The 17,806-nt window shown below is 45.0% G+C and overlaps 1 protein-coding gene across 1 annotated transcript in view; it reads left to right on the top strand.

Moving 5' to 3' along the window:
- Positions 1 to 17,806, top strand: part of LOC147689438 (uncharacterized) — a 164,541-nt gene that overhangs the window by 120,322 nt on the left and 26,413 nt on the right. Inside the window, exon 8 of the mRNA XM_086942209.1 lies at positions 3,698 to 3,820. Within this exon, the coding sequence (XP_086798335.1) occupies positions 3,698 to 3,820 (123 nt within the window). The remainder of the gene's footprint in view (positions 1 to 3,697; positions 3,821 to 17,806) is intronic.

Raw genomic sequence — 17,806 nt, 5'->3', positions numbered from 1 at the left:
TCCCCTTCCTTGAGCCATCTTGTAAGTCCAGGACTGCATTAGTGGGGCTGCTCTGCAGCGAGCTTCTTCTTTCCCCAGGACTTGGAAAAGAACTTGTGGACATTGCATCAAGTGACAGCCCTGCGTTGCTTCAGACATCAATACCGCAAAGCCGTCTCATTCCTAACCTGGCTGTCTGCCTCTTGGATACAGTCTTCAGTTTGTACCAAAACACTGGTAAACCCAGAGCCAGCCCTAGGGCCATTAATCGACAAGGGGTAATGGAGATCCAAAAATTCTGGGAAAAATGCTTCGCATACTCCAAGAGAACACCTGGGCACCCTACACTCGTTTCAGGTCCGGTACACGCCAAGATAACATGTATAAGCACAACAAGTTCTTTTATTCCTTGCCACTCCAAATTTCAACTTATACGCCCTACCGTGTCTGAAATGTTCCAATTCAACAACTGCACTCCCTGAACCTTATTTTTTTTATGTCTTAAACACCAAAGCATACACACTACACGTTGTTTCATCTCTGGAACACTTTAAGACAACATCTGCATATCTCACAGCTTGTTTCTTGCCTGGAACACTCCATGACAACACCAATGCACCCAACAGCTCCAATATTGTCTGGAACACCCACTCTGCATCATCTATACATCCTACACATTGTTTTCTATCTGGAACACTCGAAAGACAGCATCAGTAGGCTCTGCAACTCTTTCTTGTCTGAAAGACAAATAGACCACATCAAAACACTGTACTTCACATTTCAAGTCTGGATCATGCCAAAGCCCCATCAGTACACCTAACAACTTCCTTCATGTCTGGAACACTCTGAGACACCCTACAACGCACTCTATACCAGGAGCTCCAAAGCAACACCTCTATACCCTGCATCTCATGTCATGTCTGGAACTCTCCAAGAGAACCTGCACATACCCGACAATGTCCTTCATGACTGGAACATTCCAGGGTAACTGCTATACACCCTGCAAACCCCCTTTATATCTGGAACACTCCAAGACAGCGTTTGTAGATCTAATGCTCATTTCTTGTGCAGACAATATCAACACATCCAATACTTTTTCTGACCTCTACATATTTTCAAACTGCGAGCTCATTTCATCAACAAATGCCTGAGGTTAGTAACCATGCACTCAGGGAAGCTTTGGGAACTCATTAGCAATATTATTCTGAAAGTCCCAGGAGGCGTAATTTGAACAGGAATTTGCACAGCATATTGCTTTGGTTTTTTTTTCAAAATGAAAAATACTTGTGTATGCTAAAGTTCTATTTCTGAATGAGGGGTTATTTAGAAATAGTTAGGCAGTACTTTTTACCACTACCTGCTCTTTTAAAGTCATATTTTATTTGTGAAAAACAAATCTGCTTTTGCTGAGGGTTTTCCACTGTTTTAATGCCCTTGACATGATTGCCCAGGTGACAACGCTATTAACAACGCACGATTGACTATTGTGGAGGAAAAGATGTAACAAGAAATAGAGCGTTCCCTGTGCAATTTTCCAAAGGAAAATCAAACAGCAATACCACAACAAAGGCTGAACAGAATTAACTCAAATTTGTCAATAAGCTAGGTCTTGGTCCTGAAAGCATGGTTTTTGTGATTTGGTGCAAATCAGTTCAGTAGTTTTTGAGATATTAAGGTTTAACCCATTGCATGCGGACGCAATTCTGCGCCTGTGCGACAAAATCGCAAGTGGGCGGGTTTATGACGGCCCCAGCCATCATCAACACACGAGCGCCGTAGTGCATGACGGCTGGGGGCCGTCATCAGCATGCAAGGGGTTAAAATGTATGTATTGCACAGTTTGACACAAGTTAAAAGGAAAAATGCCGAGCGATCCTCCCAGAACACTGGTTACCATCAAGTGTATTTTTGGGCTTGAACTAATTCAAAATTCTCTTAGAGAAAATAGATCAAAGACGTCCATCAATTTAGCTGCTTCAGATAACATTTATTTCATTCAATTGTCCAAATTTTGGTACAATTCAACTTTCTGGTGGTATTATTTCAATTGTTTTCACAAATATTGCATGACTCAAAAAAAGTAGACATTCAACCAACATGTGTTTTGCGATATAATTGTTTCGTCTGGGCTGTCAATCAACATAACAGATGGCTACATTTAAAACCAAATCAATTGTAAAAATCACAATACATTGTTTACTCTACAAAAATTTCCATTCCCAACATCTCAACTGCCATTAATCTCAACATTAAACAATAATGCATGTTTCCTATTGACTTGCTTTACGAGACAGGAATTATTTGACTTAAATAGTTATTCTTACTTTTTACATTTTCACTTGTTATTTTTATCATAGTTATTTTAGCATACCTGGTGTCTAAAAATCCTGTGAACAGATAACTGACCAAGGTATTTGTGCTTGAGAGAAAATCAATGAACCCATACATTAAAAATCAAATCACTAAGTAGATTAGGTTGATTTTGGTCCTGATGAATAGCTACTACAACATTATTATGACTACATGGAAGCTAGAAACACGTTGACCTTTAGCTATCTAAGATAACTAAAGTCTATTAGATATCACCACACAATTTTAATATAGGTAAGAGAACTTGTTCATTTAAGTTTTTCCTGAGAAGTACCTCTTGCCCTATTTTTAACCTCACACCTTCACACAACACCAATCTACTCCTTAAGCCCTCACATCCGCACTTCACCAAACGGCGGACAAGATGATCTCCGGCAAAGAGTTCCCATTGAGGGTGACTGCAATCCTCTATCCACGGTAAGGGCGTGGTTGGTGCACCTCTCCCGGTCACATTACAGGTCCTGGACCTCACATGGTCAGGGACTGACAGAGGCCAATATTCACACACCAGATTAGAATGGATGTATGAAGGTACAATGTGAGTTACTACAACGCCTGCCGTTACATCACGGTCGGTACAATGAATGCGATGTTAGCTCGCTATGCCATTACAACGCAAGTCTTTACATCAACTTGCGCTAGATGGCGTGCTAACATTAGAACAGTGTAATTTACTATTCCAACTCCAGTCCAATTAACAGTAGGGAAGATGTTGGGATAGTAAACTACACTATAAGTAATGTTAGCACGCCATCTAGCGCAAGTCGATGTAAAGACTTGCGCTGTAATGGCATTGCGTGGTTACATCGTGGTTGTTGTAACGACCGTGATATATCAGCATCGTGGTGTACTGACCGCGATGTTAAGGATGTTTCCCATTAGAATGATACCAATGCCGAAAATGATGTTTATGGTACCAGATAAAAACTCCATCAGGTACTTAGGGCAGAGGCACATATACCCATACCAAACAGAGGACAGTCCCATCCCAACATACTTCCAGTCGCTTACAAGAAATCTAAACTTTTAGCAAATGCACCCAAACTATGGAACCTTCATCCTGCTGGCACTAATCTCCCCACGGCCAACTTTCTATTCTCTATTTACTAAAAGCACATTTAATCTGCACTGCATGGCCATCCCATCTCCCATCTCCCTGGGCACTCTGCTCCTGAATCCCAGTCCTCTTCCTTAGATGTCATACCCTCCTGTCTCGCCTAGGGATCTGGTAGTTGTACGCCTCGGGGCTGCTGGACACAGAATGGATCAACACTCACTCCTTCATCCAGTTCATGGAATGGGCCCGGCTGCCAATCAGCTAATCACATCCTCTGTCACTGTTTTCTAGGCGGACGCCATTCTTTGCAATGGGCGGTCACGGGACAGTGTCGCTGCTACCACCGTGGACTGCACCGAGATCGATAACGGGAACATTTGGATCTCTGACATTGGGACAGTCCAGCCATCTCAGGTAAACATCGCCACCTATCATTCTTTGCAATGGGAAGGGGAGAAGAGTTGGCCTAACGGCTAGGGCGGTCGACCTCGGAGCTGGGGAATCAGGTTTGAGTCTCGGTAGGGACGCGCAATATCGTGTGATTCTGGGCAAATCACGTAATCTCCCCGTGCCTAACAAAAATGAATGTGTCCTCATGTAACGCAACTGGTGCTCGTATACAGCGATCTGATACCCGATAACTTCGGGTCAAGTTTGCGCTGTATAAAACTCAGTAAAAACAAAAAAGAAGTGAGACTGGAGCAGGAGGAAAGATGTAAACAGAAGTTTCTGAAAAATCCTAGGCGCATCAGCACTCATTCAAGGCATCATGTTCTTTCCAGCTAGATGCAGCCCCTTTCCATGTCTGACACCAGCTCAGCCGAGGTAGATCCGAGCCTGGCAGACATTACTGGGGGTCGAGGCACCCCGCATTGTGTGGTAGACCACTGTCATTTACAGACAGCACATTTTCCACTGAAAGGGTCACTAGATTTGCACAGACATGCAGTTTTACTGATAAAACTATATTGCACACAAATGATGTGTTGAGATTGTGGTTCAGTCAATATTTATGAAGTGTGCAACACCAAGTAAAGCGCCTAGATTTCTTTTGATCCCAATAAAATCTTTGTTTCCAGCACACTTTCAAATGACAAAAAATGTGCTTAATGTTTGGGGTTCCAAACTCCTGAATGGGTACAGTTCATTTGCAAGTATTTACATTTTGCTGTGTGTTACAAAAAATGACATCCTACAGCCTTTCATTCCACACTTCCGGACACCTTTCAACACTGTCCCATAATCCACTTTGCTTTTCTTTCTTTAACTGAAAAGTGAGAGGAGCTTGTCAGCACCAATACCCACGGTAAAAATATAAACACCAATTTGTCAGCAGCATGGCCTGACCTTTGACCTCTGTAATTGAAGTACAGCAAATGTGACAAGATAAATACAGAATATAAAGGCATCTTTATTTATTGCTTTGACTTTTGCGACCCACCATAAAAAAACAGCTGGTGACCCACAGTTTGGAAAACACTGTCCTAGATCATTCCTTCACTGGTAACACTGTCCTCTGTCCTTCTTTTACTGCTAACACTGTCCTTGATCATTAATTTACTGCTAACACTGTCCTAGATCATTCTTTTACTGTTAACACTGTCCTAGATCATTATTTTACTGGTAACATTGTCCTAGATCATTCTTTGACTGCTAACACTGTCCGAGATCATCCTTTCACTGGTAACACTGTCTTCGATCCTTCTTTTACTGGTAACACTGTCCTAGATCATTATTTTACTGCTAACACTGTCCTAGATCATTATTTTACAGCTAACTCTGTCCTAGATCCTTTCTTCACTGGTACCACTGTCCTTGATCCTTCTATTACTGCTAACACTGTCCTTAATTCTTCTTGTACTGCTAACATTGTCATGGATCATTATTTTACTGCCAACATTGTCCTAGTTCATTATTTTACTGCTAACACAGTCTTAAATCCTTCTTTTACTGGTAACACTGTCCTAGATCATTCATTTACTGTAACACTGTCCTAGATCTTTCTTTCACTTTTAACACTGTCCTGGATCATTCTTTTACTTGTAACACTGTTCTAGATCATTCTTTCACTGGTAACACAGTCCTCGATCCTTCTTTTACTGCTAACACTGTCCTAGATCATTCTTTTACTGGCAATCTTTCTTTTACTGGTAACACTGTCCTAGATACTCCCTTTCCTGGTAGCACTGTCCTAGATCCTTTGTGAACTGGTAAAGCTGTCCTAGATCTTTCTTTTACTGCTAACACTGTCCTAGACATTCTTTTACTTGTAACGCTGTCCTAGATCATTCTTTTACTGCTAACACTGTCCTCGATCATTCTTTTACTGGTAAAACTGTCCTCGATCATTATTTTACTGGTAACACTGTCCTAGATCATTTGTTTACTGTAACACTGTCCTGGATCTTTCTTTTACTTCTAACACTGTCCTGGATCATTCTTGTACTGGTAACACTGTCCTAGATCATTCTTTCACTGGTAACACAGTTCTCGATCCTTCTTTTACTCCTAACACTGTCCTAGATCATTATTTTACTGCTAACACTGTCCTAGATCATTAGCTTACTGGTGATCCTTCCTTTACTGGTAACACTGTCCTAGACCCTTCCTTTCCTGGTAACACTGTCCTAGATCCTTCCTTTCCTGGTAACGCTGTCCTAGATCCTTTGTGTACTGGTAACACTGTCCTAGATCCTTTTTTTACTAGTAACGCTGTCCTAGATCATTCTTTTACTGCTAACGCTGTCCTAGATCATTCTTTTACTGGTAAAACTATCCTAGATCATTCTTTTACTGGTAACACTGTCCTAGATCATTCTTTTACTGCTAACGCTGTCCTCGATCATTCTTTTACTGCTAACACTGTGCTCGATCATTCTTTTACTGGCAATGCTGTCCTCGGTCATTCTTTTACTGGTAACGCTGCCCTTGATCATTCTTTTACTCGTAACGCTGCCCTAGACAATTCTTTTACTGCTAACGCTTTCCTAGATCATTCTTTTACTGGTAATGCTGTCCTAGATCATTCTTTTACTGCTAACACTGTCCTCGATCATTCTTTTACTGGTAACACTGTCCTCAATCATTATTTTATATTGCTAACTCTGTCCTCAATCATTATTTTACTGCTAACACTGTCCTATATCATTCTTTTACTACTAACACTGTCCTAGATTCTTCCTTCACTGGTAATACTGTCCTCGATCCTTCTATTACTGCTAACACTGCCCTTGATCCTTCTTTTACTGCTAACACTGACCTAGATCATTGTTTTACTGCTAACACTGTCTTAGATCATTCTTTTGCTGGTGATCCTTCTTTTACTGGTAACACTGTCCTAGATCATTTGTTTACTGTAACACTGTCCTAGATCTTTCTTTTACTTCTAACACTGTCCTGGATCATTCTTGAACTGGTAACACTGTCCTAGATCATTCTTTCACTGGTAACACAGTTCTCAATCCTTCTTTTACTCCTAACACTGTCCTAGATCATTATTTTACTGCTAACACTGTCCTAGATCATTAGTTTACTGGTGATCCTTCCTTTACTGGTAACACTGTCCTAGACCCTTCCTTTCCTGGTAACACTGTCCTAGATCCTTCCTTTCCTGGTAACGCGGTCCTAGATCCTTTGTGTACTGGTAACACTGTCCTAGATCAACCTTTTACTAGTAACGCTGTCCTAGATCATTCTTTTACTGCTAACGCTGTCCTAGATTATTCTTTTATTGGTAACACTGTCCTAGATCATTCTTTTACTGGTAACACTGTCCTAGATCATTCTTTTACTGCTAACACTGTCCTCGATCATTCTTTTACTGGCAACACTGTCCTAGCTCATTCTTTTACTGCTAACACTGTGCTCGATCATTCTTTTACTGGCAATGCTGTCCTCTGTCATTCTTTTACTGGTAACGCTGTCCTCGATCATTCTTTTACTCGTAACGCTGCCCTAGACAATTCTTTAACTGCTAACGCTTTCCTAGATCATTCTTTTACTGTTAACGCTGTCCTAGATCATTCTTTTACTGGTAACGCTGTCCTAGATCATTCTTTTACTGCTAACACTGTCCTCGATCATTCTTTTACTGGTAACACTGTCCTCGATCATTATTTTATATTGCTAACACTGTCCTCGATCATTATTTTACTGCTAGCACTGTCCTATATCATTCTTGTACTGCTAACACTGTCCTAGATCCTTCCTTCACTGGTAACACGGTACTCGATCCTTCTATTACGGCTAACACTGTTCTTGATCCTTCTATTACTGCTAACACTGTCCTCGATCATTATTTTACTGCTAACACTGTCCTATATCATTCTTGTACTGCTAACACTGTCCTAGATCCTTCCTTCACTGGTAACACTGTACTCGATCCTTCTATTACTGCTAACACTGTCCAATATCATTGTTTTACTGCTAACACTGTCTTAGATCATTCTTTTACTGGTGATCCTTATTTTACTGGTAACACTGTCCTAGATCCTTCCTTTCCTGGTAACACTGTCCTTGATCCTTCCTTTCCTGGTAGCGCTGTCCTAGATCCTTTTTGTACTGGTAACACTGTCCTAGATCATTCTTTTACAGGTAACACTGTCCTAGATCATTCTTTTACTGGTAACACTGTCCTAGATCATTCTTTTCCTGCTAACACTGTCCTAGATCATTCTTTTACTGGTAACACTGTCCTAGATCATTCTTTTACTGGTGTGCCTATTGTTTTTGTTGGTGCAGCAGGAGATACTTCGCTCCCATATGTTTTACTAGATTTGCAGGCGCTACAATTGTTTACTCAGATCCTGCCACAGATCTTTTGCCAGTGCATTTTATTGTTTGCTGCAGGGCTGCATCAGAAGGACGCAGCCCTGTAGTAAACAGTATTCTTATTTCTTTTCAAAAAGAAAATCCAGGAACACAATTTTCTTGAAAAGAAAAAAAAGAATGCTCCACTGGGCATGGGTAGGAGTCCCCTTCCCCCTGGAGGAGCATTATAATGTTTTACTGTTCCTTACCAGCGGTTTTATCTGGCGGTAAGAAACAGTAAAACAAACAACTACATGTCTGCCCAACTAAATTGAGCTGGTGGCCTGCAGCCTTTTCTCCAATGGCCCTTCCTCTACACAGATGTTTAGAGAAGTTTGGCCACACTTAAGGTCCACCAGCAATTCACTTTGGAGGGCAGCCTATTATATCAGGCCTTAAGTCAGAAGGTAAAATCTTTGATCGAGACAATCATGGTTGGTTCATCCGACCCACGCTCCATCACAGTCAGCCTGAAATTGCATTCAGGTCCTGCTCAACAGCAACCATAGACTGTCTTTGCCGTTTTGTGCTTTTTGGCACTATTTTCTTAGATTGTTAAAAACTTATATTTTTTATCCCTTTATTGGATTTTTGTCATTTTGTTTTCTAATTTGGTTTGGGATTTTTATTCTTTTGCACTTTGACTTTATTACTGTTTTGGGACTGCATAAATACTTTATACAATGCCCTAAGTTAAGCCTGTCTGCTTTGTGTCGCAGCAACCAGGGGGTGAGCTCAGGTTAATTTAGTGACTTGAGGGTTCACCCTGACAAGGTTTTTTGTTCCTTGGGATGGGTAGTCACAGTTCTCTTACAAATAGTATAAAGGTTAGAGTAAAATTGTAAAAAAAAGGATGCGAGGACTCCATCTGGTGTTAATGAATAGATACTCATTACAATAGATAAGGAGAGGAATTGGAAGGCTCTCACTAACTACTAACCTACTGCTAGCCACAGACTTTGAAATTGTGATTCTGTCAGTAAACGCTTCTGCTACTTCGGGCAACAAGGGCTTGCAGGTTTCGACCCATATAGAGGGCAACCAGAGTAGTTTATACTGGCTAAAATTCAAAAGAATCTGACTGATCTGTATTGTAAATGTCCAGACTGAATCTGCTAAAGGGTTATCTACTGCATCACATGAGGGTTTAGGATGTAATGTAGTCATAAAAAAGACCACATTTGTCCTTTCGACCTGTCAAATGTTTTGTGGGTTGGTACTGAGTGATTTTCTGATAGGGGAGACCAACGCCTGGAGGAGCCTGCTTTGCCTTGATGCATGGGGGAGCAACAGGTACCAGAACCCTCTCAGAAGGGGGGTGGGGAGACTTCATCAGCAAAATCTAGCACACTTTGAGATCCTGCTGTGCTGGCACACCAATGCCTAAAGGAGCGTGCTATGGCTTGTCTCCTGTGGGCTACAGGTCTCACAATCCTCACAGGAGAGGGCGGAGCACACTTTGAGACCCCTCAGCATGGGACACACCTGGGCAAAGCTCGGACCAAGGCGGGACCTTTATTTGCCAGTCCTGAACTGGAAGAAGCCTGGTTGGGCCCACTCTCTTGATCCCATCTTTTTGCAGATACTGTACTTTATGTATGGGAAAGGTTTCCTACTTCTCTTGGAGTTGCTTTGATAAACATTTGCTTATCTGAGCCTTAGGCTTGTGGCTTCCTCAAGTGCATGGATTAACTGTAATTTGCTAGTCCCTTTAGCTTTGACTTATTGTATTTCATTCAAATTATGAGGAAGCACAAGAAGGGGGCTCTGGAGTCAGCGGAGACTAATCCTACATAAAATGTGTCAACAATCGATGGCTTCTTTCTTGGGCGGGGCTGGAGGACTGGGTAGAAGCGGGACTGAGGGACATGGGAGACCTGTACAGGGACTCCGCACTCATACCCTTCGAGGACCTGCAGGCTACATTTGACCTCCCTGGTGGTCACTTCCTGAAGCACCTGGCCTTGACTCACAAGATTAGGGAACATAGGAGGGGCAGGGGCATGGAGCCGTGGGCACTGGTGGGGTGCAGATATGTGGCACTCTAAGCGGGTAGAATTAAAACGGTGTCTTGCCTATTCAAGGCCATACAGACAGATGAGCAGAGGCCTCTAGAGGGCCTAAAGCTACAATGGGAGGACCTAGGTAAGCAAATACCAGAGAAGGACTGGGAACAAATTCTAGAACGCTTACCAAAGGCGTCCAGGAACGCACGTTTTAAATGAATTACCTCTTATGTCTTGCATAGAGCCTATTTAACGTCGGCCCGCATCAGGAAATACTTTGGTGCAGAAACAGCAGCCTGCCCAAGATGTGGGGAGAGGGAGGCACACATATTCCACGTGTTTTGGGACTGCCCCCCACTGCAGACTTTCTGAGGAGACATACGACAGGTTATAGGCGATTTGATTGATAAGGAGCTACCACAATCACCAGAGCATTTCCTCTTGGGATGGGTTCCACATACGGCCAAGAATAAGGTGATGGGGAAGTTTCAGGACCTTGCTTACGTCCTAGCCAAGAAGGAGATAGATAGAAACTGGAAGGCCCCAAGAGGTCCACTGACCACCACCTGGAGAAGAGAATTAGAAAGATGGGTGGGTGCAGAAAGCAGACTGCTGTTTAGGGAAGCCAGTCAGGGGATTGGCAAGATGGACAGGGCCAAAGCCTGGGGAACCTTAGTGGATGAACTGAGAGCCTCTGGGCAGGAAGATACGGAAGAGGGGTCTCCCCTAGAGCCGCTGACGCGGCCCAAGGCAATGGCCTAGGAGAACACCAAATTTAACACACACAATCCCGGCTATCACTGTGTGCGGCCGCTGAGCCCCACATTTATATGCAGCTACTAACAGGCTGCCACAATATTTTACTTGTTCCAATGCAACCCGGGGGGGATGTGGGGGGGCGGGGGGAGGCGGGAACAGTTTTATCTTTCTTGAGCGCAAGGATTTGCGATTGTTCACAGACCAATTATTATATATGTCAAGAACTTATTTGTCATAAAGTAATGTTTGTGATAATGAGAATTAAATGCCAACAAAATATGGTTAAAAACAACAATCGATGGCTTCCTTCAGAGAGCTGTGTAGGTCTTCGCGAAGGCAATTGTACTGGAGGAGCGGCGCCTTTCATCTCCACCTAATATAGCTGATCCAGCACCACCCTCTTTTGTACAGCCTAGCACAGACTGCACTTACTCTGACCATGGGTGGGTTTCTGATCTAATTCCCTGGGTTTGCCAAGTTCCTGTTTTAGATTCACGTGTGTTGTCCTCCAGTCCCTCGTCACCAGACCTGGACCCAGCAGTAATGGGCTGCAGACGCCTTCTTAGATTGAAGGCTCCAGTGGAAGGGACTATACCGACATCGACAGACCACTACCGAGCCTGTTTATTTGGATGCCTTATCGGACAGGGTCAAATTAATGTGTGACATGTTCAGTCAGCTCCTGGGTGCAAACCTTTAACCACTTTACGATGGTATGGATGCAGCATGCAAGTGTTTGGCAGCTTATGGGGTGAACACTACCTCAGCCATGACGACCCTTGCTCTCTGTCCAGGTTCCTTAAGCTGAGCCAGATAATTCTAAGAATCTGTTTAATTCATATGGTAAGGGAGGGATGGCGAGAAGGGGCTGTCAAGAGGATGGGCAACCTACGGCCCAGATGCCAGCCGTTTCGGGGCATGGCAGGGTATGCACCACAACTTGCTACCAACAGCAGCCACCCCATAAGTTGTCATGTTGGCCAAGGTCCCCCAGCTAGGTCCTTGGGTTTCTAAGACCACAGAGCCACTGAAAAATAAAGTTACTCACTGGAGTAATGCACATTTAGATGGTAAAAGTCGTAATTCTGATGGCATTCTGCTTTTGCTTCAAGTAGGCTGGGCTGGCTCGCAGCCCAAAAACGTCTAGGGGATTGCATTGTTGTTAATTTTAGCTACTTATCGCACAGAGTCTTCTGCGGTTTGCACAGGATGGTCTGCCTTGAATTGGGCAGGTGATACTTTCCCCTCTGGGTTATTTCTATTGGTATTTGCCATTAACCCGCTGTGCATGTGTCCAGAACATATACACACACTACTAACCCTGTTGATTACTAGGGGAGGTAACAAGAGGCTACGGGGTATTCAGGGTGAGCTGGCCTCCAAGTAAGACAGATACACACAAAAAAAGCCACCCTGAATAAGTGTCTGATTCTAAGATGGAAAAAGGCGCAATACTTATTTATTTATTTATTTATTTAATTTATAATGCGCATGGCTGCCCCAGCAATGAGGTGTCCCAGCGCAACCAGAAACCACAGGACAGAAGAACCAAGGGGAGCAGGGTAACGAATTAGACGGCCGATATAGGGAAATGCCAGGTCTTTAAGGTTTTGCGAAAGGCCAGATGATTCAAAGTGTTTCTCGTAAAGACCGGAAGCAAATTCCAAAGCTATGCTGCCAGGAAACAAAAGGAGCGACCTCCAGCCCTCGCTTTCCATACTCACGGAACGCGAGCCAGCGCAAGATCAGCGGAGCGCAATGGACGCTCCGCAAGATCAGCGGAGCGCAATAGACGCCCCGGCTCATAGGGCGCCAGCCGATGAAGTTGCCCTGCTGGGGCCTGATGTGTCAAAATCTTATGAGAAAAACACAACACCTTAAACTCGATGCGCTTTTCAACCGGCAGCCAATGGAGTTTGGGGAGTACATGCGCCACCGAGCAGGACCTAGGCAGCGCCCCCATGAGCTGGGCCGCCACGTTCTGAACCCTCTGCAATCGCTTGATACTTGCCTTGTTAGTCCCCAAGTACAGAGAATTACTATAATCCAATCTGGACAAGATAGAGGCCTGTACAATGGTCTGGCGCATCTTGGGAGGAAAAAAACCCAGCAGCGGTCTTAGACCTCGCAACAGCCAAAGCAAACCCCGGCCACGGCTTTTGTTTGTTTATCGAAGGTCAGATCATTATCCAACCAAACACCTAAGTTCTTCACAGCCTCCTTGGGTAGTAGGGCAGGTTTTAAATGATCCGGCCAGCACTGCTCAGACCAAAGCTCCCGGTCCTTGCCGAACAACAGGATCTCCGACTTGCTGGCATTTAACTGCAAACAATTTGCTGCCATCCAGTCGGAGATGGCCAGGAGATCATCTTTAAACTTCCCCAAGCTGGCGTTGCATTTCTTAGAGAAAGCAATCACCAGCTGGGTATCGTCCGCATACGATACCAGGGAAAGCCCCCTGCCTCTTGCCACCTCTGCCAGGGGTCTAACATACAGATTGAACAAGAGAGGACTTAGGACCGAGCCCTGTGGCACCCCCCCATTGGAAGACAAACTTCTGTGAGTTAAATGGAGGAACTGAAACCTGGAAAGACCTATCTTCCAGAAAGGACCGAATCCAGGCCAAAGACACGTCCCCAATTTCAACTTCCAGGAGGCGTTTCAGGAGTAGGTCATGGGAAACTGTGTCAAACGCAGCACTTAAGTCCAAAAGGACCAGTGGCGCCGAGTCCCCAACACCCAAGCTGCTGCGAATAGCCTCCGACACAACCAGTAGCGCAGACTCAGTTCTATGCCTCTTTCGGAAACCATGCTGTAACAGGTCAAAAATGGCATTCTGCTCAATAAAATTAGCAAGAGTAGAATTCACGTGGGATTCCACTAGTTTAGTTAGAAAGAGGAGTTGGGAAATTGTCCGGTAGTTGCTAGGTTCCCCCGGATCCAGAGAGGATTTTTTTTGTAATGGAATAACTTTGGCATGTTTCCATGCCCGAGGGACTATGGCTGACCTAAGCGACAAATTAGCCAGTTCTAAGCACTCAGGAGAAATCAGATGGTGAACCTGGCGGAAAAAGGCCTTCTTCTGTGGGGTGTTAGGAATATCAAAAAAATTGGAAGCACTGTCCTCACACACTACCAAGTGCTTCATCATCGGCAGGCCTCACTCTCTAAAAACCGCTTTTGATAGAGAGCGGGCCTTCACCTGGAGAGACTTCTACAACTAAGTGGGGGCCCGTACAAAGAAGTGAGTGATTAAAAAAATTAATGTCCGCATGTAGTTTTATTTATATGGGGTTTGCTTAACATAAAAAGCTTGAGTGAGGAAACGGGGGTTCAGTACCCCATCCCCATCAGTGATGTCGACATGTTTCTGCCAAAGTGGCCAGGAGGGTCCATGGCATTCATCAGGTAAGATAATTCCACCTGGTAGGTTGGCCTTTGTCAAACTCTACTGTGAAAACTTGAAACCCCAGGTTAGGGGTTGGGATGTCCTATAGGAAGGGTGGAAATGAGGGGCCCATGTAGTCACACTTGCCTCAGGTGCGTCCCTCGTAGTTCTCCTGCAATCTGTCCTCGCCGCTGGCGGAGCACTACAAGGGACACATCTTGAGGCATGCTGTGGGGTTCCCATCAGGTTTAGGGCGGTAGATAAGCATGACATCGTAAAGGGATTCAGGAAGTTGAGAGGACGGAAGTGCCTATCAAGGGCCATCTGATAGAAGTATTAGAGATGGTCTGCCCTACCAACACAATCTCCTGAGCCCTTTGCTTATACTGATCTGGTAGGTGCTTATAAGTGCCCCCATTTCATCCCAATGGGCGTGGCTGGCAACACTTTTCCCTTCTGCATCCTATTTTTTATCAGGGGCGGGGTATCCCGAGTACCTTAGGCATTCTCCCTCTTACGGGAAGCATGTACTGCAAATGAGTTGGGTGGAAATTGGCGTGTGATGTATAGGGAATCAGAGAGTAAAGGTTTGTGCTTCTTGTCGACCCTTGGGGTGACAATTCAGGCCTAAGCATTGGCTGGAAATGAGTTGCCTGCTCTGTATGATAATGCATAATATTTCCACTAGGAAAGCCTCCTCCTCAGTTATGGAATGCAAGCCCACCTTGTGAAAGTTAGCTGCTTTCTGGAAAACCTCATGATATGATGTGGTGTCATCAGGAGGACAAGGCTTGGTAGGGTACAGGTCAGGGTCGTCGGACCCTGGAGGGATCACCTCAGGATCATCCCATAGGTCATCCTGTGGGTCTTGGATGTATGGGACCTCATATAAATCTAGTGAATTACTGTCGGAAAGTGCCCCTTTTTTAATGGTTACCCCCCACACACACACTTTTTGCCCGACAAATGATGCACATTGACTTGGTGTACCCTGGGTCCCTGCCGATTAGGTTCCCAAGGTCCGTGTTCTTTCCCAAAGCTGAATGTTTTGCCCATAATTAGCACGTCTCTGGCCACAGGAAGCCCCTTGTAAAAGGTACCATGGGTACCAAGGGCACTGTGACCAGGGAAGGCCTCTAAGGGCTGCAGCACTTATTGTGCCATCCTTAGAAGCCCTGCACCGTAACGTCCACCGCCTGCCATTCCAGGCTGCGTGTTTTGGTGCAGAGAAAACTGAAGAGTCAACATGGCTCACAACCCTGTGTGCCATACCTCAACCCACTGCCTGGGGCCTGGGTAAGTCACCCCTCTAGCAGGGTGCACTATCCCCCATGTGATGGTACAGTGGCATGAGCCTTGTGCCGTTACAGTGTTTATGTCCATTTTAGGACATAAAGAGTATATTGTCTGGGAGTTGGTCATTACGAACTCCATAGCTCCATAACGGCTTTACCAAAACCTGGGTAGCTTGGTAGCAAACTTCACACACATTAAATCCACACTGATACCAGTGTGGGATTTAATGTAAAATGCACACAAAGGGCATCTTAGAGATGCCCCCTGAAAAACAACCAGCCCTGGTGTGGTTCCTGAATGGCTGCCTGCAATTTGCCACCACCAGACAGGTTTCTGGACCCCTGGGTAGAAGGGTAGGGAGCCTCTGCTCTCGGGGTCCAGAAGTAAAGCCCATCCTGGGCAGAGGTGTCATGTCTACTCCCCCGGGATGGGCTCGATCCACGAGAGGGGAAGCTTCAAAGGCCTTCCACTTTTGTAAGCTGTCCCTGCCTTCTGCTGGCCCAGCAACTGGCTCCCTTGGTTCTGACCCCGACTCCCCACTGGAGGGTGGCATATCAGGGGGTGTACCCACCCAAAGGAAGGGACCCATTAGTCTCGACCTGCCCACCCCTTTAACACCCCTAAATTTAGTATTTAGGGGTGACCCTGAACCTTGCCTCCTCAGATTCGAGGAATAAAGGAGAAGGATCGAAGAACCATGCTCACACAGGAAGAAGAGGATACCTAATGCTTTGGCCCCAGCCACTACCTGCCTGTGCTGACTTCAACCTGCCTACAGTGAGAACCCCAGAGTGTTCAGCAGCCGGCAACTCCCCAGAGCCCGGAAGACCTGCCCTGCACTCATCTAATTGACTCTTTCTCCCATGAGGACTGGATTTGTTCAAGCAAAGACTCATCCACAGAATCCGGATCCTGGTGCCGCCGCGATTTTGCACCACTCTGCACCCGACATCCCAACCCAAGTTAGAGTGGCCCAATACCACGAGGAGGTCTCCCCAGTGATCCTGACCCTGGAGATCCCCGACCTCCCTCAAGCTTCAAGACGATGCCTGTAGCCTCAACCTGAAAGGGTCCTCCCAAAGGAGATCGGAGCTGGTAAGAAGGACCTGACGCCAAAAGACCCCTGCAACCTACGTCCCACAGCCTTGGGTGCCCCAACCAACAGTGTCCAGTCATCCTCCAAGAACCCAACTTACCTCTCTTGCTGGTGGTCACCTTCAGGAAGTCTCCCTGCCCGAGCCAGCAACGTCTTTGCCAAACCAAAGATCTCTCTAGGAACCCACAGTGTCCTCGACGTCTCCTTGGCACCCTGCACCCGACCACCCCAGTGCCGCTGATGGTGCAGCTATAGTGCCGATTGCTGACCGTAACCCCAGGAGCTTTGCACCCATACCCGAGTGGCGTGTACATAAGCAGGCTATGACCAAAGGCTCCCTTAGCCCCACTGGCTAACATTGGTCCCAGCACTCTGCACCCTGCTGTTCCAGTGCCGCTGATGGTGTGAATTGAGGGTCAGATTTATAAGCCCCTTGCGCCACTTTTGCGTCATTTGTAACATGGGAAAAGTGACGCAAAAGTGGAGCAAGGGGCTTCTAAATCTGCCCCCGAGTGCCTACCCAGACCTTGGAGAACCTTGGTCCTAACCGCCAAAACTCCCATTCGTAAGTTGCTTATTTATCTGAGAACTGTTAACCCTTTTTCTCCCATAGGAACCAATATTACGAGTGTTGTTCCTAAAAATGTTGTAGAGCTGAACTTTTGTATGAAAGAAAAAGTAACTAAACTGCAAACCTTAAAAAGTCTCACTAATCTTGTATTGTGAGAGCCCGGGTGTGGCATCTAGGCATACCACCCTGAATAGTAGATGTAATCCAAAAGTAATCTAAAAGTATTCCAAAAGTAATTAGAGTTTAATTTAAACAGTTTTTAAATCATATACAAACCTGTCATGTTTGCAAATTCAACTGCAACTGCATTTCCATGTAAAGTCATGCATTTGCGATTATATTTCACTTACTAGTGCCAAGTCCTGCTTGGTTCTACAAACAAAACTTAAGTATACTTTTTTATGCTTACCCAATTGGTCTGGATTCAGTCTCTGAGTATGTGTAATCAGTTCTTGAGTGAGTGAAAACAATAAAT

Source organism: Lissotriton vulgaris, chromosome 10, assembly GCF_964263255.1.
Source record: "Lissotriton vulgaris chromosome 10, aLisVul1.2, whole genome shotgun sequence".
Lineage (NCBI taxonomy): Eukaryota > Metazoa > Chordata > Amphibia > Caudata > Salamandridae > Lissotriton > Lissotriton vulgaris.
Note: the sequence above shows the minus strand (reverse complement) of the source record. Positions and strands in the feature narration are given on the sequence as shown.